The sequence below is a fragment of the Thermobia domestica genome, chromosome 14 (assembly GCF_964235325.1).
Source record: "Thermobia domestica chromosome 14, izTheDome1.hap1.1, whole genome shotgun sequence".
NCBI lineage: Eukaryota > Metazoa > Arthropoda > Insecta > Zygentoma > Lepismatidae > Thermobia > Thermobia domestica.
The window spans coordinates 129,149,558-129,176,280 of NC_137467.1; the positions used below are offsets into that span (position 1 = coordinate 129,149,558).

The following is a 26,723-nucleotide window of genomic DNA, read 5'->3' on the forward strand; positions in this document are numbered from 1 at the left end:
CAGAACTGATTGCAAAGAATTACAAATATCATCTGCATGTAGAAAACGATATCTGATGGTGGGCTGTACAAACGTTTTTATAATATTATAAAACGTAACCTATAAAGCGTAAGTTCAGCGTTTCAAAAAAAAAAAAAAAGAAAAAAAGAAAAAGAAAGAAAGAAAGAAAAAAAGAAAAAGAAAAAAAAAGAAAAAAAGTCGAAACCAATATCATGTAAATACATGGCGGACGAGATTGCTGCAACACCTAAGTACCTTTTCTTTAATCATTCTTCCGATTCCCAAACATAAGTATGTTCATTTTCACGTTTTGTTGCAATTTTTAACGCTGACCCTATAATTTTGTGCTTCAAGGTATGTCCAGGAGCGCAACATATGAGGCAAAAATGAAATAACATCTGTAAGGTTTGCCAGAACACGAAAAACACTTCACTAGTTAAATTTCTTTTATTCGCATAGCTGTCCGCGGAACAACTCTCATCGCCCGTTTCATCATCATTGTCACATGATACAGAGAAATTAATCGATGAATCAATGTCTTGAGGAACAGTCATCGTCACTGATTCCTTCTACTAGCCGGTATATTTCACTCCCTAATTCACATTGAATAGCTTATTTCTAAAGCAGTATCTTCAGAATCATGAGTGACATCGCCTCTATTACCATCTAATGCCTCGTCTTGACTACAACCGTCAATTGCGTCTTGTACGATATTTGTACGTTGGTAACTGGACATAAATCGGTGCTTGTTCAATGGCTCGGATTTTAAACCTTTCAATAATGTACTTGGAACAGCATTCTTTCTCAGTTTGCGTGTAAATAATTCTCCGGGCATTAGCCAGAAGTGGATCTAGACGGTAAAAACTCGGGGTGGGGGGGAGTCAGAACCCATACTATGATAGGTATATCATGTTTACTAAAAACTTTCAAAAATATCTAAATAATAGCTTAAATCAATTTTGTCATTCAAAAGCCCGGCCCCAGCCTCGATCCTCCACTGACGTTAACTTTTCTCTCCGTAAACTTGACTTCTCGAAGGCAGTATCTTCAAGATGTTTGGAACACGAGTGATTTTATTTGGTACATTTTTCCCCATTGATTTTCTTGAGCCATAATTTATATCGATGTGGTGATTTCTCACGACTTGGAAACGTAAAAAAAAAAAAGAAAAAAAGAGCGATACTTTACGTCCTCAGCTTTAATTGCACAAGAATTACAACCGGAAACACAGAAGGTGTTAGGCATTTCTACTTCACTTCACAGACACAGCACGCGCTGTACTAACATGTGTTTTCTACTTCACACTAGTGTTTCTTTCAGAAAAAAATCCGGGGGGGGGGGCATTTAGTATTCGGAGAGGCACATTATTTTTACACAGTACTATTATATTTTTTATATTATAGACGTATTATTTTGGTCTCCTCCGGGGGAATCTCTCAGAGCTCCGGGAAACAGTGCCACCCTAAAAACATGTCTGGAAGAAACACTGTTTCGCACAACAAACGTAATTACTGCTCTCTCTCTCTACTCTTTTTTATATTAATGCTGTAGGAAAAACAACTAACAAAAACGTCCCTCAAGAATTCAACACAGAGCAAAACTGCTAACAAATCCAAAACACAATCTATTAAATCCAATGCACTATTAAAGGTTTATCAGCTGCGTACAAGGGAGTGGTTGCTGACTCACATTGAGTTTCTCGCGTATCCCACCAATGACGTCAGCATTTACGATTCTTCAAAAACAAATGCCTGTAGAAGCTGAACGAGACGGCCTGTCAAGATATAGAAAATACGGGTCTCTTATTTTTTGTTACTCTTTCTATTGCACCAAACTTGTTTTTAACTCGAACTGCCCCTTTAAGTTACGTTATCGTATCTCAGCTTCATTGTTTTCTTTCAAAACTCCTGAATTAGTAATTATGAGGATCTAGCATAATTTAACCGAATCTAGCATAATTTCGATCAGCTTTTGGAATAATTCCGAGCTGTGAGTCTGGCAACGCTGATGCCTTCTAGTATAAAGGCTCAGCTACTGGATTAACTGAGCACTCAATGGTTAGAAACGGGTTTTGTAAATTACCAAATGTGCAGAAAGAATATATGGTCTTGACACCAGCACAACTACAAAGAGATTCTTTAGTTGAAAAGAACAATATTATAAATTGTTAATTATGATAGTCAGTGATATCAATGATTGCTTTTGTTATTTCATTAGCCATCTTTTACTTCTTAAACATATGTAGATTATTGTACATTATCTCTTTACGCCATTGTTAAATTGTTTTAGATAAATGTATTTTTGGATTATTAATAAACACTATCAATTCAAACAAAATAATTAACAAACAAATTTTAATTTTATTTCACATTCCGAATTACAGATTGTTTTATTTGTTAATAGAGCACATTGAGAAAAGCCATATTTATTATACCATCAAATATATTGTATGAAAAAGCAAAAGAATAATAGTTTCTAGCTTTATGTCTCTATCACATTGATTCTTCGTCAGGTACAACTGCTTCTGCACGGAGCATAACTACACCTGCAATGTATCAAGTCAAGATACATATAATAGTTGCATTAAAATATTGAAACAGTATCACTACTTTCAACGAATATTAATAAATGAACTAACGAAAAGTTGTACAAAAAATTTACACAAATAAATCAATAAAATTACTCGAATAACTACCAATTGTTGAAATAAACAAATAAATTTATTACACTGTTACGATAGTATTTGAAAGTTAAAGAACATATTAATGTCGATTCATGGTCGGAAACAAGAAATATTAAATCAGAAATAATTATGTACTTATAACGTCAAAAGAAAAATTATTGTCCAGAAACTGTTATATATAAAACAATTCTTCTCAAAGTATAAACACCTCATCCAGTTCCTCTCCAGGAGGTAAAGTGCCAAGGACCGACGAGACGTTACCACGTTGAACAGAAACGGATATGCGCTGTATTAATTGTTTAAACAAATGTACAATCGTTTAAATAACTAGTAATAAATTACCACTTTTTTTTAGTAAATGAATACTTGTTCGAATAAAAGAAACTTGTTTAAATAAGCTATTAAAATTAACAAATAAGTGAGTAATTGTTCATTTAGTTATTAAGTCTTTTGGAAGAGGAGAAGAAAACTTTCTCGAAAAACTAATATTAGAACAATCTCCCAACTAAGTTTAAGGGAAAGAATGTTTCACCAATTGTCAGAATTCAGGAAGAATCACTTAAACGAGCAACTGGAATTTTATATTGTAAAATTACTTTGTTAAGGGAGATAAAGCAAATTACATACGGGATTCGGTTTTCTGCCACAACCAATTTAAAACAATATACCTATAACACAATCACTATAAGTGTGGTCCTAAGACTATAAAATCCACCAAGAAGTTAGGGTAAACAGGTGTCGCAAGCCCCAGGCAGCCAAGAGAGAAATTCTACAAAGCTCCAGGCAAGCTAAGTGGGGATAGGTTAGGAATCACAGTGCTCCACACAAGCAAAGGCAGGTTGGAGTGACGCAAAGCTCCAGGGAAACTAGGTGGAAAGGTAAAACATAGAACTCCACGCAAGCTAGGTGGTTGCTCTTAGGAATATCTCAGAGATCCACACAAGCTAAGAGAGTGGAGTTCAATGAAACTATCAATTAAGGCGATACATGGAGTTCTATATCCTCTTCTGAGCAGCGGTCGGAGTGGCGTTTCTATTCTATCACATAACGAAGTGGTGACGAGGATTCATGTGGTCTGCTTCGTGTAGAAAAGGAAAGCTTTGAGTTTTACGTCCCACGGTTGTGTCGGATAGGCTAAAGGAGACGGTGATTATGAGAAATGAATGAAAAATGGTGGAATGAAGAAAGTGGGAGGAAACGGGAGAACCTCAAGAAAACCCACACACACGGTGTTTGTCCACCACAAAGTTCACTTGGCGCGAGCTTTGATTAAACCAGGGACCCCATGCAGCAGAGGTGAACGCTCTACCACTGAGCCACCGCGGCCCCATCTGCTTCGTGTAGTACCTTGTGGGAGAAAAGCACGTGGTGTTTACAAAATAAAGCACGTGGTGATGTTTATAAATACAAACCACGTGTAGGATATTACAATACACTTTTCATAATATATATATATATATACTTTTTATGGAGATTATTCCGTCGCACTAAGTTCCTTTCTCTCCTCTTACATACTTCTATCGATATTCTTCTATTCACAAAATATCTAAGACATTTATTCTGTCCTGAGCGACATAAAGTTTCTTTCCTGAAATGTCACATTAGATTTTTATCTTGTGAATAAAGGGGTCAGCCAAAAACTACTTATGACCAACGAGCAAAAAGGTCGAGAGAGGGGCACGAAGTTTGCAAGGTTTATGAAGAGGGTGGAAGGTAGAGAAGGTTGGGAACCACTGATCTTAAACAATATTGGATACACTGTAAGCAGAATTATTTTGCATCAAAAATCATAGTGAACTCTCTTACGTTTTTTCGAGGGACCTACTCAATGACAACATGGTCATTCATAGACAAAGCCAATTCGTGAAGTTTCAGTAAAGTCATGCGCATAACACAGACAGGCTGAGAAAGTGATTCATTATTTCGATTCAAACCGTTCAGGATCTGTCAGGAGTTGTCTCCGTGATTAGCACATAAGCAAGAATTCCTAATGAATTGCTCGAATAGTTCATTCGATTATTTTCACAACAATGAGCAATCACTCGATTATCAAGATTGCTACCAAAAGTAGATGCAGCAGGTTAGAATGTATGATTAATATTGTTGTTTGTTTGTTTCTTGTTTTGTTTGTGTTTAGTGTAACGGTGTTTTTCCTTTTTTCAATTGGCAACACTACAAGATGGTGGCTCCCTTGATACTTAAGAAACGTGTCCAGTGCGTTCACCTATTTTTCGAGACGCACAACGTTACGGAAGTCCACCGACGAATGAAGGAGTTGAACGTTGATCCTGCGCCAGAGCGGAAGGTAATAACGAGGATAAACGAAGCATGCGATACTACTAGTAGCGTAATTGATGCCAAGAAGCTGGGTAGGGCTAGGTCCGTCAACAATCCTGCAAATGTAATTCGGATACAGGTGGAACTTGCAAGGTCACCGCAGAAGTCGAAATCGATTCGACAGTTGCTCCGCACCCTGACTATCCCTAAGTCATCGATTGCCAGGGTTCTCAAGGATCTGAAACTGCGCCCTATCATCCTCGCCTGCTGCACACACTCAATGAGGACGTTCCCGATCGCCGTATCGAGTTTGTTGAGTGGTACTTGCGGACAGTGGAGGACGGACGCTAGCGAGACAACAAACACATCTCTCCCGATTTCTTACTATGGGGGCACTTGAATAAAACAAGATATATACAAGACCCATAAACAGTGTTGCGAAATTGGTGGCGTGAATCGCCGAGGAATTCATTAACATTCCCATTCAGATGCACCGAGATGCGTGGAGAAATGTGTGTCTCCGGATGCAGGCAGGCATCGATTTTAATGGCAGCGAGGTAGACCTCCAAATGGAGAATAGGGATTAGATACTGAAAAGCACTTGGTTTTTACATTATTCCTTTGTATCTACAATTTTGTTTCATGCCAATCTTGTTTACAATAAAAAGGTACTGACCACTCAAAAGGTGAGTTACTATTTCTGGTACACCCTGTATTATGCCCATCTCTATGTCACTTACGTTTATCGAAGTTTCACGAAAGGCTAGCCTTAGACAATTTCACCTGTCTTCGTAGCTTACGAGTAGCTTCAAATTTATGTGTTTCATTGAACAGTTTCTTCTGTTGGGAACGATGTCAAAGTGATCGTGTCTCGGTTCATTCTAATGTGATAAAGAACTGGATACGAAAGGATAGAGTTAATAGTGTTCCTTGAGGTCCTTCTCTTGAAGTTACCTTATGTTTATACGAAGCATTATAAAATAAATTGTATGCTTGTAAATTGGAACATATATTTACGCCGAAATATATTCAGAATATGTCAAATAGTTTGCCATTATTTCATGCAGTTTCACCAAAATATATATAATATAGGCCTAATGCCTAACGTGCACATGTTTGATTCACATAATTCTGAGTTCGATTTTCGGTGCGAATGCACCAAAACTTAAAAGCATAGTCAACGCTAATTAATATTTCACCTTAAATTATGTAGGTTCACGACTCATATTGCTTCGGTAGTAAACAACGATGTTAAACTTCTACAAACAAATAAACGTCAGAGTGAATAGGGTGCTGATTATTAGTATAACTTACCTTTTGCACTTATCATCATCACCACAAGTAATCTGCCATTATTGGTAAGTCACTTACTGCAGCTAGAAGACTTAGTTACATAAAAGTCAATTCAACAATTAGTACAAAATTAATCTCTTCGCGTATTCTGCTTGACAAGATTTTTAATTTTAGCAAATCCAAGTTTCCATTTCATTTATACACACCCTGTATGGCTCATTCTGGCAAATATAACTATAATTCATTTAAATAATCAAATACAAATCAGGATTATTGAAACCTGTATTTAATTTTCGGTCAAATACAAAAGAAAATTGATTGTAATGAAAATTGGTTGTAAAATTATACAATAATAGTAAATGGATCTGGAATTTTTAGGTTTTCTATATCTTGCAACTACTACTATACCAGAAGTTTAAGAGGTGTGATGTTCTGTTTTATGTGAATCTTAGGAAACTCAAAATTTTAATCATCCAGAGATAAAGTGGGTTTTTACTTCAATTTACTCTTCGTCGTCATCTTCTTCTTTGTTGACTTAAATGGCATTTTCTACTTAAATCCAAATAAACGACCAAAATAGAACAAAGGAAAAAAAGAAAAACATATCCCATTGTAAAACAAGATGAAAGGGGTGCTGCTTACAAACAGGGATATTGAATAGCACTGTTTCCTCGTAGCTACATTTACAGCAGCTGGTATTTATTCTTACCACAGAGCCAGTGCTTTGATGGTTGCTTGCAGCGATCCTTGTGGTAAGCTATTAACATCAGTTTCTTTTGTCTCTCTTTACATGTTTACATGTTTAATATTTGAACAATCTCACATTTTCATGTAGTCACATGGGGAAAACTTAGAATACTTGTCGGTGCAAATGTTGAGAACTTACGTAGGTCGCTGGTTAGATTTTTTTTTAATAAATCAGGGGTTGGATGTTGACAAATGATTTATCTTCTAGAATATAGCAAGTAAATCAATTACTTGATGCTAAACCCAACATATTTATCTGATGCAACGAGGAATGAGCATGCGACATCTCTTTCCAAACCATCTTCTCGTACGAGAAAACCATCCTCGTTGGGAGAATCGACTCTGATTGTCAGATGCTGCTGTTGAATCAGATATGTTGTTCGGAGGTTCAAAGTCTTCTTCCTTCGATGTCTCCAACATACTCTCAGACAGAATACTTTTCCAATTCCTAAATATCTTTTCCTTCTTCGCCATTCCACATTTTACCAGCTTTCTTCTCCGTAAATCAAAAATGATAATCAAAGCTGCATAATGGCAAATATCATCAGCTTCTCTTGTTATTGGGTGGATCTTTATCCCTAACAAATGGTGCGATAAGGTCCACGCAAGGAAAGTAAATAATTTCACCGGCCCATAATTAACAATAGAGCAGCCAATTATAGTTCCGTAGTCCAATGCAGTAGGAAGAGCTACTGTTCCACGCCAGTCGTTTGCAGCGAGAGTAACATCATTGCTGGACGGGTCAAATAAAACATAAATCCGATCAGCGAATACATAAGGGAGTCCTTGATCATCGAAATCAATGGAGGAGAAAGATGGCAAAACGGAGAGATCCCCCATTGCGTGCAATAAGGTTTCTCCTTCAATTGTCATCATGTAGCAGGTAGAAGATACCATTTTGTATGAAAAAGACCACCTCATGTACCCTAAAATCCTTCGGTATAGTCTCTTCTTTTTCCTGGAAAGCAGCTCTGATGAATACAGTAAGGTTTGTGCATCGTCATTCTTCGATCGAGTCTGTGTTTTGTGTCCAATACAGAAAGTTAAGAGTCTTCGACATCTCTTGTGAATCCACTCCCTGCAACGAGGAAAGAACTGCCCTGAACATAGACCAATTTGATCTTCTTCAAAATACTCAGTTGAGCTTGAAAATTCAAAATTCTCTTCCTCCTGTGGCTGTGATGGTTCAATATTGCAAAGCATGTCTCTCCAGTTTCTAAAGAGCTTTTTCCTCTTTGCCAAACGACATTTGATAAGTCGCCTTGTATTCAAATCAAAAATGATTATTAAGGCAGCGTAATGGCAGATATCATATTCATCTCTTGTAACTGGGTGAACTTTTATTCCGAGAAGATGGTTTAACACTGTCCATTCAACAAAACTCAAGAGCTCAACTGGTCCATAATTAATTATAGCACAAGTGACCATCTGTCCCAAATCCAGGGCAGTGAGAAGAGCGAATGTCCCACGCCAATCTTTTCCAAGTATTGCAACACTGTTTGAAGCAATGTTATGATAAACTTCTAGCTGGTTACAAAATACATATGGCAACCCTTGATCGTCAAACTGTTCTGGCGAGAATGATGGCAACACTGAAAGATCGCCCATTGTCTTCAGCATTGTTTCTCCAAAAATGCTTATCAAGCGATAAGAAGAGCATAAACTTCGGTGTATAAATGACCATCTCAAAATTTCTCTTACCTTTTTCCATAGTTTTCTTCGTTGTCTAGCCACCAGAAGGTCATTTGGTGAGAAATTACATTTTAGTGGGTCTGGCATCACTGTACTGGCTTTCAAATTCACATGGGCGTCATGATTAGCACCAAGCGTAGATCTTCTATTAGCATTTCTGGTTTCTGCATGTCTTTGTCGACCAAAAAATCGCGTTCTCACTCGAAGCCACCGAGTGCAACTAAAAATCCAATTACGGCTGCAGGTATGCCGTGTTCCATATTCATTGTCAGCTCTGCTGAGGTTCCCCGTGTGAGTTGCAGTCATAGATCTACGAGAACTGAAAAGTAGGCGAGATTCAGTTGGGTGTAAACACGTAAGTACTGATGTCGTGCGAACCAAGGTGTCAGGTGGTCGCACTTCTGAAAGTTGTAGATTAAAAGATGAGCTTGAAGTCATTTTGCAGTTTCCGCTTTTTAAAAACACGTCTACCTTAAACGACTCCGTGCGCGCATCTGTTGCTCAGAAATTTTTATTTTATAAACAATATCAGTTCACTATTGTTTCTGTTGTATTAATTATTGTTAAAAGAAATAGTCAGTTATAGTAAACTTGCGAACAGTTCAACCATAATGCCTTTAATTGTTGATGTGTCCTACATTATAATTTCACGTCTACGTTATTTCTCGTTAAAGGAAAACTACTTTAAACGACACATTTTAGTGCACATCCAGGACATCGCAACACACTTGTCTAATATTATTATAAATAATAATAATAATAATAATAATAATAATCTATTACAATAGTGAAATCAATTACTTTTTTAATGACACTATATACCAGTGAGGATTCGCTATATACCGCTGGAGGTATTGATTAGTACAGTCTGTCTCGATTTTAAGTTATTATTAAATTCTTCATGATTTTTAATTTCTAAAATTTCGCGACACATCTTAAAAGACTGCGCGACACACCAGTGTGTCGCGACACATCGGTTGTGAACTACTGCACTAGTTTATTTATTACAGCAAGTAAACAGCAGTGAACAAACATCCTTACAATCATGGACACCTATCCTGAAGGGAGTAGGGTGCGGAGCTCCATGAAGTTTGGTTGTGCATATATATATATATATATTTATGTTTAAAATCTAATTTTTTTGTTACATATTTGAGTAACATAAATGGGCCTCCAAAAGTTATACAGAAATCGGTGCCGCTATTTACAATGTTCAAAATCAAAAAATAGGATTTAAAATGATGTAATACATGATAAAGAATGTAAGATCCAAGTTACTAGAATAATAAAATATTTTCAAAATCTATGTTGCCATGAAAGAAGATTGCAAATGAAATAAAGAAAGTTCTGCACTTGTCTATTACAATCCTACAATATGTACAGAGTTTAACGATAAAAAGATTGTCGAAAGATCAGACTAAGGGAGACGGATGATTAATGAGAGTAAGGCCTACCGTTCACTGGCAACATTTTGTCGGGCAACTATCTTGTTGCTCTGGCTAAATGCATTGAGTCTTATGGCAGTCCGCTCACTAAGGCAACAGCGACAGAAAAGTTGCCGAGGTGTCGCCAAACAGGGCGACAGCAGGGCAACAGCTCGGCGACGGAACAGTTGTGCAACATCTAAAAATGCATTGAGTCTTATGGGAGTCCGCTCACTGAGGCGACGGCAACAGAAAAGTTGCCGAGGTACCTCCAAGTAGAAAGGTAAAAAATAAATGTTTTCTAAAAATTTTTTCATGAACGGTTCGTTCCGTGTGTAGCGCGGGCAAAGGAGTGTTCGCAATGGAAACTAAAGCAAACGCCAAAAATATAGGCGGGTTGCGCGCGCAACAAAAAGTGGGTGGAGAGAGGAACAGCCAACTAGCAACCTACGCACTTGCCACATTTACATTTGTCTTGCTCAGTCACTGTCAATGTTTCATGTTTCGCGCGCGTGTTGAAGATTGGTTACGGCAGAACGCAGGCTTTGAGCTATGGTTAGGTAAACGGCTGTCGTCTGCTTACTCCTGCAACAGAAGGGGAAGGTGGCACATGACAAGGGAGAGTTGACAACAGCGAGCTGTAAGGTGCGCGCGCAACTCGCCTATATTTTTGGCCAGTGTTGCCAATTTGGGGGAAAAGTCGCTAAATCTAGGGGATTGTCATTCCAGGATAGCGACAAAAAATAATTTTTCCGATTAGCGACTTTTTTGGTGATTTTGGAATGACAATTTGGCGACTTACTTACAAATCTAACGACTTTTGTGCTGCAAACAACTTATCATAAAATAAGTACTATTAGCTCGAATCAGTTCAGATATATGTTTATCTTCCTTTTGCTTATTTGAAGAAGTGCAGGTGTTGACGAGATGGGGAAAGTACATAAACATAACATATATCTCTATATTCCCGCTTTGATTGCTGTTATCTCTTACCTTCTAATGGGGACCAACTCCAGATTTTAATGTCCTTTAGTTTACAGAGCTTCCGTTTAGAGGCACAAATAATACATTTACGATAGCAAACAGATTATCTGTAGAAGCGTGACTAGAAGTAAAGTAAGATTTTTTTCTAGACCTTCAGATTTCTAGACCTTTTGTTCGTTTTTCTAACCTCATTTTTGATTTCGTTGAAGCAGAATTGATCATAAAGTAAAAAATATATAAAAGTGAAATTATTGTTAGTTATATATAAGTCTTTCATACACGTTCTTTTAGCGTATATAGTACTATGCCTTGTGTTGATCACGTATCTTACACACACACACACACACACACACACACATATATATATATATATATATATATATATATATATCGGCCATTCCACATAAATATGACCCTAAGGACAGAAAATTGTTTTAAATATATTTTGCTCGTTATTTATATAAAAATGACCAGAAAGGTTCAAAATTTACTATGCAGATCGATTTCTTGTTAAAACGTTTTAGTTTTTGTCTTTTTGAGCGATTGAAATTCTATGCTGTACGAAGCCAGTCGAAGGGAGAATTTACCAACAATATTGGACACCCCTAAACAACACATGATAAGCATTTGATTCAGTTGCACTGCGATGTAGACAAGCACGTACACCTTAGGAACTGAAGCTCAGGAGTTTTAAGGCTGTTAGTATATTAAGTAGTCTACTATTTGACTACTTTTGGTACCAATGTAATTATGTAACGCCCGTTACAAAAAAGATATATTTTTTCTATACAACTTGTACTAAAAGTCAGAAGTAGTCTATCTTTTGCAAAAGTAAAAATGAGCACATGGGCAATACAACAAGAAAATAAATATCATTATATTTATAATTTAATAAGCAAAAACTGCGTAACGGGTGTTACACGTGAATTGTTAGCTTGGTTTAGAAGTGATATTTTGTGCACTTAGGCTAGCTCTAAGGCTCTAAATAGGGAATTTGAAGTTAGTAAAGTTATAGAGGGTCCTCTTCTGAAGACATAAATTATGGTAAGGATGAGCAGTGGGCGAAATTAAGGAACATTATTCCGGAAGTGATGAAATGCACTCCAGAGAATATAATATCTAGGAGATATCGTACAATGGGGGACTCCCTCTCATTCCCCCGTTAAGTCGCATACTCAGGGTAGTGATTAAATAGCATAAAAGTGCCGTATTTTGAGTACTTATTACATACCAGAAGTCTACTTCTTTATCAGAAGCCCAATACGCTGCTTTGGAAGTCTTCGTTTAGCAAATCATTAGAGGCTGCAGCGCGACAGATTTTCATTAAGAAACCAGAAAAACCCTACACTACAATGATGTGTACGCAGACTCCGAATGAAGTTGTGATCATCCCTTTGCGGAAAGATGTTTGTATTGGAATGTTGTCTTGCTGGCAATGAAAGATGAAATAAGTAACAAAGATTATCGTCAAGTTGGAATCCGTCAAGGATTTTCGGACGAAAATTGTGATATTAGAGTTATATTCTTGAAATCTTGTGGCGAAAAGAAATTCGAACTACGCCGACGTTTAAAAAGTATACTAGTGACGTGCCGTAAGGGGGGTTTAGCGGGGCGACGGCCCCGGGCGCCGAAGTAAGGGGGCAAAAAATTCGGTAGGAAAAGAAAAGGAAAGAAAAAAGAGAGAAAAAATACTACATATATCAGTACAAATTAGTATGCACTTAAATCCTCTTCCTGTTTTAGAATTGGTCCTATAATGTTACTCATGTTAGGAAAATGCATGTGCACATACATAAAATGGAAGGAAAAAAGTAATAAAAAATCCTCGAAATCAAAGAAAAGCAGGGTTCATTTTGGAAAAGTTTCTTATGGTTTGCCCCAAAAAACCATAGTCGCTTCACGGCTGGTCTGTCGACCTGACTAATATGTACGGGGGCTCCGTCGTATACTCTCGCCCCGGGCGCTGATTTTCCCAGCACGGCACAATATAATTTATTTTCATGACGTGATTGGTAAACTGCCAAATCCGATTATGAAAATTAAAGAATAACAAAGTTGTAGCAGTTTAGTTCCAGAGTTAATGTCACTGAAGCATAAGAAAATTAGACTTTTGTTGATGATCAGTGTATCAACAGACCTACATAATTAATACTGAAACTTCCTACATTCTTCTGATTTATATGTTTATTATTTTGTGTTTTTATTTCCTACACTGTACTACATGTGTATTTTTTTATCTATTAACATTGTAATATTTTGTTCTTTACATAATATGTTCATTAAAAGTGAAGTTGGTTTAAGTTCATTCGCACTGTGTAACACCCGTTACAATTTGTGTAACACCCGTTACGGTATTGAACATTTTTTTAAATAAAAGCCGTTAGACTTATGGAATTTCTGATTCTAATATTCACAACATCATACTTTCAGAAAAGTGCACACATAATTGGAAACAAATTCTGATCTGGACATTCGCAGAGTTTGGCATAACTTCTCATGCATCTGAAAGTGCATGTCCAATTGCTGTAACACCCGTTACGCCACATTTTTCACTCTCACTGAGTTGTGGTATCATGTATATGTAACAAATTAAATGTTTACTAAAATACACAGACAAACGGTGATGTTTCGAGGCAGTTTGATATATCTTGACCCAGTAAGGACATTTCTATAACAATTTCTATTCGTCCAAATGTAACACCCGTTACGATGGAATGGCCGATATATATATATATATATATATATATATATATATATATATATATATATATATATATATATATATATATATATATATATATATATATATATATATATATATATATATACCGGTATACACGAAAGAGGCAAAATTCCACGAAAAATATTTTTAGCGAGTTTTCATCCTCAATTGGAGTCATTTCATCTCCTATTTACCGACTTTTTGTATCAACTTGTTGGCAACACTGTTTTTGGCGTTTGCTTTTAATTCATTCTTTGATTAGTGACTAGCATGTCTTTAATTAGTGATAAAGACTGAAAAATTAATTGAAGAAATAGAGAAACGCCCAGCGTTAAAGAAGAAATATACTGTATATAAAGAAGAAATTGTGGAAGGAAGTGGGTTTCGCTGTTGCAAGAAACTAGAATGAGCTTTCCAGCCAAGAAAAAACAACACAGGTAGGTACATTATTCGATAATGACATATCGCTGTCATACTACACACTACTACTTTCATTAATTTCCCACAACTAAAAAAAATATATAGATAAGATTATCATTCTCATATAAAAAAGAAAAACTGTTCAGTGTAAAAGTGGCCGGTTTTAAAACGTGAAGAATACGCGGGGAGAACGAAGAAAGCCAATTTTTATTTTATGGCTATACGTAGAACATCTGAGAGTACAGTTACGGTTTAGTGTTGTCGGATTGCCGCTTTTGTTAGTTTCGTTCAGTTAGCTATTTCTAATCGTTTTATATTTTCGTTATTCTTGTTATCTTTTGATTCGAATAATTGTTCCCGTTCGTATTTTGTCACTTATTGACGCTTAGAGACGTCATTTAAGGGGGCAGGATGGGACAATTGCTCCCAAGGGTTTGAGGAATGTATATACTTTAATCAATTGTCTACTAATATACTAGTACAAAACGTGAAAGTCTTATGTCGTTGGTGCTCTTTCCTCCCTCAAACGAAGTCTGAAATGACGCCCCTGTTGATGCTACGTTCCAAAGTTTGATAGTTTGGCGTAATTAGGATAGTTTGCTGAGTAGCCATGGCCCCTTACTTCTAAAAATTAAAAGAACATTTTAGAAGATCTTGTTATAATAATGTTATATATGTCGTCTGAGTCCATCCCCCGCTCTCATTGTTAATCTCTTCAAATTATTTAGTTCCGCATTGTTAGTTCCAATCATGACTTGTTTGAACTTATAAACCTTTAGCACGCCCGAAAACATGTGCACGCTAATTCCGAGTGTGAATCGATTAAGAAAAAAAAAACACTCATGCAAATGGTAGAGGCAATGCTTAAATTCGTGATGAAAAAATACCGGGGCCCTTCCTGGCTACCACAAACACACACACACACACACACACACACACACACACACACATATATATATATATATATATATATATATATATATATATATATATATATATATATATATATATATATAATGTGTGTGTGTGTGTGCGGTTTAGTCAAAACTTATAACTTAAATTCCAGGCACTTCCATTTAAATAGTTCGGAAAAATTGTGCAAATACAAATCAAACAAATCTCATGACAACATAGTATTTTCACAATTTTTATGTGAATAATATTATCAGAATAGCTGAACAATGGATGCAGTTAAGTCACAGTAGTTTCCATAAAGCTTCCTTCGATTTGTCTTCTTCTGTCTCCTGTCTTTTCTTGCAACTTGAGAGGGCGGTTTCTTCCTTGGGATATCCAGCGCTTAATGTACGGGAGGGATTCCCAGTGTGACAATGGTGGACCATTAATATGTATTTCCTTTAAAGATGACACACTTTCAACAGATAGCGCGTTTCTAGTTGGCGTGACATTATTCATTACACTGAAACCCCGTTCACACTCAGCATTGCTGACTGGTATCGTTTGCACACACTGCATTAGTACCTTCATTCCCCCCAAGAACTGCCTGCCTCCACTATCCTTAAAGTCGCGATAAGCTTGACTAGTTTCTCGAAAACACAAAGAAAACAATTCACACAATTCTTTCAAGTTTTCAACCATTAATATTTTCCGGCCAGTACTCAGGGTAAATAATTTTCATCATTTCGGAGTACACAGTGTCCTTCTCAGTCAAGCACCTTCTGTTCAAGTTTGTAATTACACTCTCATAGATCTGTTCTTTGTTAATTTCCGAAGCGTTGTTTTTACTGCCACTCATTTTCAAGGGAACTCCTTTAAAATGTTTCTCTTTTATGGCTCTCTGTACTTCTCACCAGTATATGCCTCCTCTCTCTCTTTGTAGGTCTTAAACACATCGATCGTTCTGTATATGAGTTTGTTTGCCTTTGGTAGGGTTATAGTCTTTTCTTGCAAGGATTCCGAAAGGCTGGAAAGCTCACACAAGACATCCATCATTATTCCCAAATTTGTGATGAAGTGACTTTCTTCAAGCTTATTTGCTAGCCCTTGAAACGTTGATTTCTCTTTCCGATCGCGATTTTCATCCTTAGCAGCATTAACAAAGAAATGATACAATGACGAATAGCCTTTCCATACGGACTCCACAGCTCGAAAACTTGATGCCACCCAGCGAACTGACAAAATTTTCCCCACTTTCGTTAGGTGGCTACATAATTGTTGAGCGCATTTATTTAACTCGTGCTGATTTTTTGGAGACATATTGAAGGTTAAATATATTTTATCAAGAAACGCTACAAATGGTTTGTTGCTGTCACGTCATTCAATGCGTCATGAACTGCAAGCTCAAGCCGATGATTTACGCAATGCCATGTTACAATATGAGGGAAGTCTTGTTTCATCAATGTTGCCAAATCTGCTCGTTTCCCTAGCATTACTGAGGCTCCATCCGTACACAAACCGATCAAGATATCCTGGAGCAATTCTTTACTCAACCCTTGCTTCTCAAGGCATTCCATGAGCGAGTTCTTAATATCAATCGCTTTGGTCCTTTCTAAAGGAATCAAATCGAAGTTGTTGTGACAGCTCCATCATTTATTGCCCCTTGCAAATACACTATAAGCACAGTTTGGTTAGCTACTGTGGTACTTTCGTCTAGAAGAATAGAAATTTTGGTTCTACGATCAATAATGCTATTTACAATTTTGTGTCTAATTTCTTTCGCGATATGATGTACTATTTCTGTACAACTGACATTACTCTGCAAAGTGCTCCCAATATCTAACCCGTTATGCATTTGTAGATCGATCAATTTCCGATGATCGAAAAAAGCACGATTGTGTTTTGCAATGTGATAAGCAGTGCGAAACACGCGACATGTGACTTCCTGTGTGGCTGTATAATGGTTCTCCATACCTTTCCGCAGTGGATCATCACTCCTACTTTTAAGAATTTCTTCCGCTTTTGTGTGTGCTTTTGAATCTCTATGCTCATAAATTTTCTTTCTGAGCTGGTTTTGCTGATCAGCTTTACAACGCTCCCCTTTAATACGAATCAAGGCTTTTGCCCACTCTGGTGCAATATGAATACCCTACTCAGAAAAACACATGCCTAGAGTCTGTACTTTCTCACACGTCATGCATCCTAGTGCCCCACTGTTATAAAATAACCAAGAGTATTTACGTTTAAATTGTAGCCATTGCTCATGTGTCCAACAAGCCGGTATGCCCTCCATTTTGTTTGATTCGTTATCTTCGTGTTTACTACAACTTTTTTGAACCTCCCCAGCATTCTTAGAAATATTTTCGGAAGCTTCAGAATTATTTTCACACACTACATGAACACTGTCACTACACTTTCGTTTCGCATCACTCGCATCCGTGTTGTCCGAATTATTCTTACGTTTAAAAAATGTTCCAATGTACTTTTCCATTGTTGATGCGAGTAATTACATGTATATTAAAAAAAAACAATTGTCTTATACACAACAATGCGAGTACGAAGTCGACGAAACCTTTTTCACTTTGTTATTAAAATTAACTAGTTAAACTGTACTGTTAATCAGCTTCACATCAGCACATGCGTCTTACGCCTATATTACCGAAATGTTACTTAACCAAATACCTACGGTAATGAAACCAAAATATCGCGAACAAACGCACAACTATCACACCGGAGTAACTAAGCGTCGTTTTATCCTACACTAAAGAGCGCAACTAACCAACTTTTTGGATTCAAAAAAGAAAAGGTTCTAAATAAAGTTGTCAAATTATGGGCATAGAACTCTGCAGCCGTCAAAGACTAGCAGCCGCTCTTTGTTACTTCAAAAAAGGGCTTTATTTCGGGAAAGAACGAATTTCCACTTTAATGTTTTTATTGGTTTCTATTTTTGCGGCTACGAACTCATGGAAATTTGGTGGCAATAGAGACAGGAAGTGCTACATGGCCAATGATCCCGCCTTCTCCACGGAAATGACCTGCTACCAAACCCATATTGAAAATAAATATAAGGGATCTCGGACCTTTCTTTTCCGTTTCTGTAAGGGACAATCTGTCAATGGAGCCTGCATTTGGCATCTACCAAGAAGAAGGTTTGTTATAAGGTTTTCATTTTCTACTTCTCTGTTTAGCTTTCTTTCTTGGACCTCGTGTTTATAAAAATTAAGTAGCCTCACATGGTTAAACCTTTCCATCCGACAGGCTTTGATGTTAGTTTATAGAAAATTTTTGCCAAAGCTGCCATCACTTGTGCACATACCACCATGTAAGAGGGAAAAATAGGTTACAACATAGCCCTCGGAAAATGTAAAATTGTAAATTGTTGGAGTAACCCCGCCTTCTCTCTCCCTCTTTTCAGCGTGTCCCAAAAGAAAACGAAAAGACCGAAAGGCCTACATAAATTGACACAACCAAAAGAAACAAGAAGCTTCCTTGTATTCTGACTTTTCTGAAACAACCAGTGAAGCCAGAAAGGAGGTTTTTGAAAAAAAAAGAAGAAGAAGAATTAGCAAGCATTTGGCAAACCCTACGAATTACTTTATTGTCATAGAAAGTGTAGGGGGTCAATTTTGAGTTCGCAAGATGAAATTTCTGCCTCTATAGCTTTCAGAAAAAGAGGAAAGGTAATGAGTACTCTTATTTCTTTTTTATTTTATTTTGTAGTTCGTTTGAAGACAGTAGAAGAAAGAACTTCTTAGTTTCTGTCACTATCCTCCCCCCCAAGGATTTTATAGCTCAGCTATACCCCTGTTGAAAAACAAATAGAAAAAAGAAAACTACCAGCAGCGGCCGGAGAGAAAAGAACCTGGTTTTTGCTATTTTCTCCCCGGTTGCCTCAATAATGCACTTGAATTTTACATTATGTGAGCCACCGAGCTACCGAAACAGTGACAAAGGAAAGTTAAAGTACGGATTTTATCAACACTATTTCAGATGCGGAGAAAGTTAAAAAAAACAACGAGAAAAGATCCGGGGCTCAGCCCCGGCACCCAAAAAAGTACCGGAGCCGAGCCCTGGTGGGACCCGGCTGAATTTAACCACTGGGTAAAGGTGCCCACGATAGGGTACATGTCTAATAGACCTTTCATACTAATTTGAAAAAATGAAATCTTCGGGTTTTACGTCCCACGATTATGCCGGTTAGGCTAAAGGAGACGGTGATGATGAGAAATGAATGAAATGGTGGAATAAAGAAAGTGGGAGGAAACGGGAGAACCCCGAGAAAACCCACGATCACGGAGTTCGTCCACCACCCATACTAATTTGAGGACGCTCAATCTGTCCAATTTTGAGATTATTTTTCTCGAGATCCCATAGATGGACATGTTAAGAAAATAGTTTTATTGTATTGAGCGTCTTGAAATTAGTAGAAAAGGAGGACTTTGAAATTTGTCCAAGCAGGTCTTATTTCATTTATTTAAATTTATTTATATAACCATTGGAATTGGGGGTAGTTTTTTTAATTCGTGAACTGTTCAAAATACAGGTCATTAAAGATTTACGTGTTCCCACCAATGTCAAGGAAACACGACAAATTCTTGGTCTATTTAATTGGTTTAGAAGATCTATTCCTCGGTTTGCTGAAATTGCAAAACCCTTATTTTCAATAACCAAGAAGGGAATACCGTGGCAATGGGGTACTTTGCAAAAACAAAGTTTCCATAAATTAAAGATGTGCATTATGAAAAATATTCGCTTAAACCATTCTAGATATGATTGTCCATTTTATGAGCAATGTGATGGCTCGTTATCTGGAATTTCAGGCATATTCTGGCAACCGAATCCTATAACCAACGAACCAGCTGTCATACATTGCGTGAGCCGAACGTTAAAGAACGCTGAAAAGGGGTATACCACTAGAGAAATTGAATTGCTGGCTGTACGTTTTTTATTGCGAAAATTTGCTCCATACCTTAGTCGATGCCATTTTACTGTTATCACTGATCACAATTCTCTACGTCATCTTAAGAAAGTACAAGGATATAACAGCCGTTTATTAAGATGGTCTTTAGAACTTTAATCTTTTGATTTTGACGTTCAACATATAAAGGGGATTGATAATGGTCCACTTGATACATTGTCTACTGTAGATTGTTTCCAAATGAGAATCATCAGGCATTATCTACAAATGTATTTAAAGTCTTACAAGAGGAAATATCCAAAATTTCCTTGAAGGAGTTGCAAGAACATCAAAGAGACTATGAAGAATATGCTAAAATTATACATCATTTGACATCTTCTTCTGGAAATTGCGGTTGTCCTCGTACTTGGAATGCTTTGTATCGAATGTCTAATGGTGTGTTAGTGATTAAAGATTTTAAGTATGAACATAGGAGTAAAATTTGTGTTCCGCCGATATTGGTACCTCGCATATTAAAGGGATACCATGATGATTTTGGACATTTTGGATATTTGAAAGTATTCTTTAATCAGTAAATCTTTCTATTGGAAATCTCTTAGGTCACAAATTAAAAGTTATATCAATGATTGTGAGGAATGTATAAAAATCAAACACAATTATCAATCGCTATATAAACCTATGATGTCAGTAATGCCTGAATGACCTCATTTTTTATTTCTGTAGATTTGTATGGACCTCTTCCGAGAGCGGCCACAGGCGAAACTTTCGTTTTCACGGTTATGGACATTTTTACTAGATATTTAGTAGCCTACCCTTTGCGCAAAGCAACTTCCTCAGCAATTGTTAACCGAATTTTAAATGTATATATACAACATTGTGGTCCTGTAGAACATATACTTTGTGATAATGGTGGACAATTTCGAAGCAATTTGTTCATACGTGCAATGAACAATGCCAATATTAAGGTGCATTTTTTTTACTCCTTACCATCCTAGTAGTTTTATTGCGGAAAACATACATAGAAATCTTGGTATGTTATTTAGACATTATTGTCGTGATAAGCATTCTGACTGGGTTAAGTATGTTACTGAAATTACATACTTTTTGAACTATTCAGTGTCAGATACACTGGGTGTAATATCCATAATGGAACCGATTTCATACAACCGATTGAGCAACATTTTGGTATTACACTCAATGAGAATGATGATATGGTATTCACATCTTGTGAGTATGGTACACTTTCGCACGACGCAAAAATTTAGAACTCGCAATCAGAAATTAGAAGAACAACAGTTAGGCAAAACTAATATTCAAGCTAACGATTTAGTCTTTGTAAAATTACACCCACAAAGTGATGCATCTTTAAAAAGAATTTGTACGTTTTGTGACTTATATGCTGGTCCTTATTTATGTATAAGACAAGTTAATCCTAAAGTTTTCGAACTAATGGACGTGAAGACTGGAAAACTTTTGGGATTGCATAATATTGACGAACTAAAGTTGTAGTATCCTTCAAAGTATACTAAGAGTAAATGAATGCAATTAGTTAAAATGCTTGATCCTTCTGAAATTGTGGCTAAAGTTTTTGTAAATGAACTATAACAGATAGCACTAATTTTTAAGAAAGAACTTTAGAGATATATAACGTGTCCTCATGTTCTATTTTAGTTCATGATTTTTAATATGAAATAAATGAATTTCTTGGATATGTAACATAAGCTAATTGTTGTAATATATTTAATTAATATTGTGTTATGCTTTATTGCAAATGTCGTTATGATCCCGTTTATCGTTCATATTTTTATTTAAATTCTGTATATTCATGATTGTGGTAAGATCTTGTCTTTTGCTCAGAGTGTAACTTTAATTTTTGTTCTGATATTAGTTGTCATATTTTATCTTGAATGTTATTGTTGAAAATATAACAACCATATGAACCCTCTTGATTATGCCCAAGTAAACAATAATGTCCGGGGAGTATGGCGAATGCAATAGTGTTTCCCAAGGCGTAAAATGGTGTCCCGTGTCAACCTATCCCCGGCTAGGTTGGTTTCACATCCTAGCTACGTGAGGCTTAACGATGTCCTATAACAGGAGGACCCCTTTGCGATTCAGAAGTGCTCGAAGACACGCGAAACACTCGAAGACGCACCACCTGCCGGAAGACCAACACATGTGCAAAAAGAAGATCTTCAGGCAGCAATTGAAATGAACAGGGGCCAGATATGTGAGGAACTGGGACTGCAATTCAGTGTGAGTGGAGAAACAATACGGCAGCATCTCCATCAACTGGGGAAACACTACAAGTTCAGTCGATGTTTCTGACATAATTTGACTTCGGGCGGGAAGACAACGTTAGCAGACATCTGTGTTTCTTTGGTGTTTTGTCTGGGGAAGGAGCCATTTCTGGACAGGGAGTTGACATGTGATAAGAAGTGGGTTCTGTACGAAGTTCCATGGCCCCGTCATAACTGGTCAGCATCCCATGAACACTTTCCAAAACAGCCAAAACCTGCACTGCACCAGAATAGGGTAATCCTGAGTGTTTGGTGGACTGCTCGTGGCATCGTGCATTGGGAACTGCTACCAGCTGGTCAGAGCATTAATGCAACTGTGTACTGTCAGCAGTTTAGCCTTGTGCAAGAAAAATTCAAAACTCTGGAGCCAGCACTTCTGAATCGCAAAGGGGTCCTCCTGTTATAGGACATCGTTAAGCCTCACGTGGCTAGGATGGGAAACCATTCTAGCCGGGGATAGGTTGACGCGGGACCCATTTACGCCTTGGGAAACACTATTGCATTCGCCATACTCCCCGGACATTGCACCGTCCAATTATCACCTGTTCCATTCTTTGAACAATCACCCTAGAGCACGCCAGTTCAAATTCCAAGTAGAGGGGCAAAATTCACTTGATATCTTCTTCGCTTTACGGTCCACCAAGTTTTACCGCGATGGAATCCACGGCCTCTCATAATATTGGCAGAAGATCGTCGATGCTGATGGGGACTTTTTTTTTATCTTCTAGGTACGTGCTAACACAGGTGACATCGATGTTCGAAGGTAGTGGGTGAGAAAGCGATATAACTTCTGTGGTTACCTTTATAGATAGGTTCTGTGTACCAAATTTCACAGAAGTAAATCCCCACGCTGAGCGGGTTTGCATATCCAGGCTCCTAACTATGAAAATATTTACGATCACTCCAACCCCAATCATTTCACAGATTCAACCTGTTGTATAAAAGTTATTAGGACATAAAATTGAATGTAATTTATACGAAAAACCCTTTTATGCATTGCAAGATCTGTAACGTCCAAATATTCACCACAAACTTATAGTTGTATCGACATAAACAAAACAAAAAAGTGTGGAGCAGGAAACCACTTTACAACACAAAAGTCAAAAGAGGTCACTGAAAACATACGAACTGGTCGAGCGGTTTGGGTGACTAGTCTGTCAATCAGAAGTTTATGTGTTCAAACCCTGTAGAAAATATTCGTTTTGTTTTTTTCTTAAAAGTGTGTTCCTATTTTCATCAGAGGACTGAGAACATTTCTTTGAATAAATCTTTGGAAATTACTTTTCTCTCAAATTCGATTAGAAGCGAACATTATATGAATTGCTAATCTAAAATCCACAGCTGAGAACAAAATATTAAGTATGTTCAATATGTCATTATTATCATTTGATTTGTAATTAAAAAGTAATTATAAGCATTGACGATTTCAGAAGATTCTCCCCGGTAATGGTCAAGATATGAATGAGAAAAAACTGATAAAACATTATTAGTCTACTTTGGGCATGATCGAAAATAACTTATGGCCACGAAGGGGAAATTTATGTCGACAGGGTCTCAAATTCTCCGACGGGTCATGACCTGAAATTATCATTGTTTGAAAGGTTTCCTTAACAAATAGAATATTATATTTATTTCTCCTTCTACGTTTTGAAATGGAAAAATCATAATTTTAAATAGAATTATAATACGATAAGCATAAAGATTTATACAACTAATGAAGTAAATATCCTTGTGTAAGTTATCGATTTCTATTCGGATTAAAACTCGAATATTCGTTTGCATCACACTTTAAAGTAAATCCTCTCTATATATAGTTCCTACTGGAAAGCATGTTTAACTCCAATTACTTAATCAATATTTTTAATAATATATTTTTATTGTAATACTCTTACTATTCAATGTTGTATGCACTTAATTTCCCAAAGCAAAACCTCACAAATGTATAATTGACTAGTAAATATTATCAAATAAATTATCATTTAGTTTACGTAAACATTGCATCGCCTGATTTGAAACTTCGTATTTTAAATAATAATAATAATAATAATAATAATAATAATAATAATAATAATAATAATAATAATAATAATAATAATAATAATAATAATAATAGTAATAGTAATAGTAATAATAATAATAATAATAATAATAATAATAATAGTAGTAGTAGTAGTAGTAGTAGTAGTAGTAGTAGTAGTAGTAATAAAATCATAGCCATATCTTTATCAGAATTTCAGGCTTAGTCAATAAATGAATTCAACATAGTCTCTATTCGAAGCTCTATTTAATCGAATCAGATAGAAATACGAAGAGGAACTTCGAGAGCAGATAAAAGAAAAATGTTACTTTGGTGGGTTTGGATGTAACTTTTAAGAGTAAGTTTTTTTTTTTTTTGCAAATTACAGACAAATGCCTTGGACACTTTTTTCTTTTCTTTAAGTTAACTGATTCACCGAACGTATCTGACATATGAGTAACTTGTCTCTATATTCTACTCGGTTATACACGTTTTACAATCTTTTCCATTAACCTTGAACGACAAGAACACGAACACAAAAACACCCACATAGGTATGACAGTTAAAATTCCTAACCTCCCCCACGGGGAATCGAACCCGGGACCACATACACCTGAGGCACACGTGCTAGCCACTAGACCAGCGGGAAGAGCAAATAAAATGTATTTTGTAGTGTCTGAAGTTTATAGCTATTTCACCCTGTTGTAGTATGTTTATTGATTTTTTAATGTTTACCGTATTCGTTACTTTGAGGAATGATATATATTATTGATATAGGTTTTATTACATATTCGGCCATAAATATTATATAAATTATCAGAATTATTTATGATCTTCCATGGAAATTCACTGGTGCATGCGCAGTAGACAGACAGTGTAATTGGAAGATGAGTTCAACAGAGATTATAGGGCTATATTCCGCCGATTATATTTTATTTAATAACTATTTAGAAGAGATAACGAAAACGAGTCTACATAATGAAGATGGAATTTCCGTAGAAGATAGAATGGTGAGGTATATACGGTTTGGGGTTGATATGGTTGTTGTTGTAGAATCTAAAAAGAAAATTAATAAGATGTAGAAAACTTGAGAAAGGCTTGTGAAGAATATGGGATGAAAATAAATGTTAGAAAGACAAAATCCATGGTGATTGAAACGAAGCGATCGGTGTGAAATATAGAAGTAGGAGCTGGAAAAAACAACAAGTGATTAGTTTTCGATATCTGAGTACTATTACTAGTGATGATTTGACATGCGAACGTGAAATAAAAGCAAGGATAGAAATGGCGAAAAGAGCCTTTAGGATGGAGGAAATAGTATTTTGAGGGGTATGGTGGCAGGGAAGAGAGGGAGAGGACGAATTAGACTATATAGAAACAGAATTAGGCTATTGGCGATATCAAAACAGAAAAATCGTATGTGAAGATGGAGAGGTTAACAGAAGATCGTGGAGCATGGCAGCTTCTCAGCTGCGGTAAGTGACCCGCTGGTAATGGCGGAATACTTCTGATATAATGATACTGATGATGCACAGTAGGAACAGAAATATCCACTTTACTGTCATTGCTAATACGAATCACAATGCAAATTTCTACAGGTTGTCAAAATACCTCGCTCTAAAAGCTGTAGAAAACTATCTGTTACTATGCGAGGGAAAATCATAGGTCGAGCAACAATTAGACAAATTGTCATTCAGATAGCTAGGGGTATGAGCTGTGACGAGAAAACAGTGAAGAAATTGATTTAGCGGTATGAAGAAGGTAGTGAATATTTCACATCTTGGCCAAGAAGTAGGAGACCAATAATAATAATAATAATAATAATAATAATAATAATAATAATAATAATAATAATAATAATAATAATAATAATAATAATAATAATAATAATCATCATCATCATCATCATCATCATCATCATCATCATCATCCCAGGAATTTATATTTATTTCCAGCAAAACTTTTGCATACCCTCCTAGTGCAATATGATGTTTTTGTAAAACGGCAATTATAAAATTGTCAAGCTGAATTTGAAAGTCATAATAAGTAGTGCTTTATTTACTTATTGCACAATTCTTTTATGCCAGTAGCTTTCGCCACCTTACTCGCTCTTCATGCTTACTCAGGAGGAAGCTGCAGGTCCCTAGGTTGGGAACTACTGCTTTCCACCAAGGAATTCAGACAGCCTGTTAGAAATTTGCGTTCTGACCAACATCAGAAAATTGTGTTCTTCTGTTTCTACTGCGCATGCACCAGTGAATTTCCATGTAAGATCATGAATAATTCTGATAATTTATATAATATTTATGGCCGAATATGTAATAAAACCTATATCAATAATATATATCATTC

General features: G+C 36.4%; 1 protein-coding gene across 1 annotated transcript in view; it reads right to left on the reverse strand.

Moving 5' to 3' along the window:
• Window positions 1-2,470: 2,470 nt before the first annotated feature.
• Window positions 2,471-26,723, reverse strand: part of LOC145670001 (alpha-N-acetylgalactosaminidase-like) — a 146,944-nt gene continuing 122,691 nt past the window's right edge. The window contains exon 8 of the mRNA XM_081738341.1: window positions 2,471-2,545. Coding sequence (XP_081594467.1) covers window positions 2,493-2,545 — 53 coding nt within the window. The 3' untranslated portion in view covers window positions 2,471-2,492. The remainder of the gene's footprint in view (window positions 2,546-26,723) is intronic.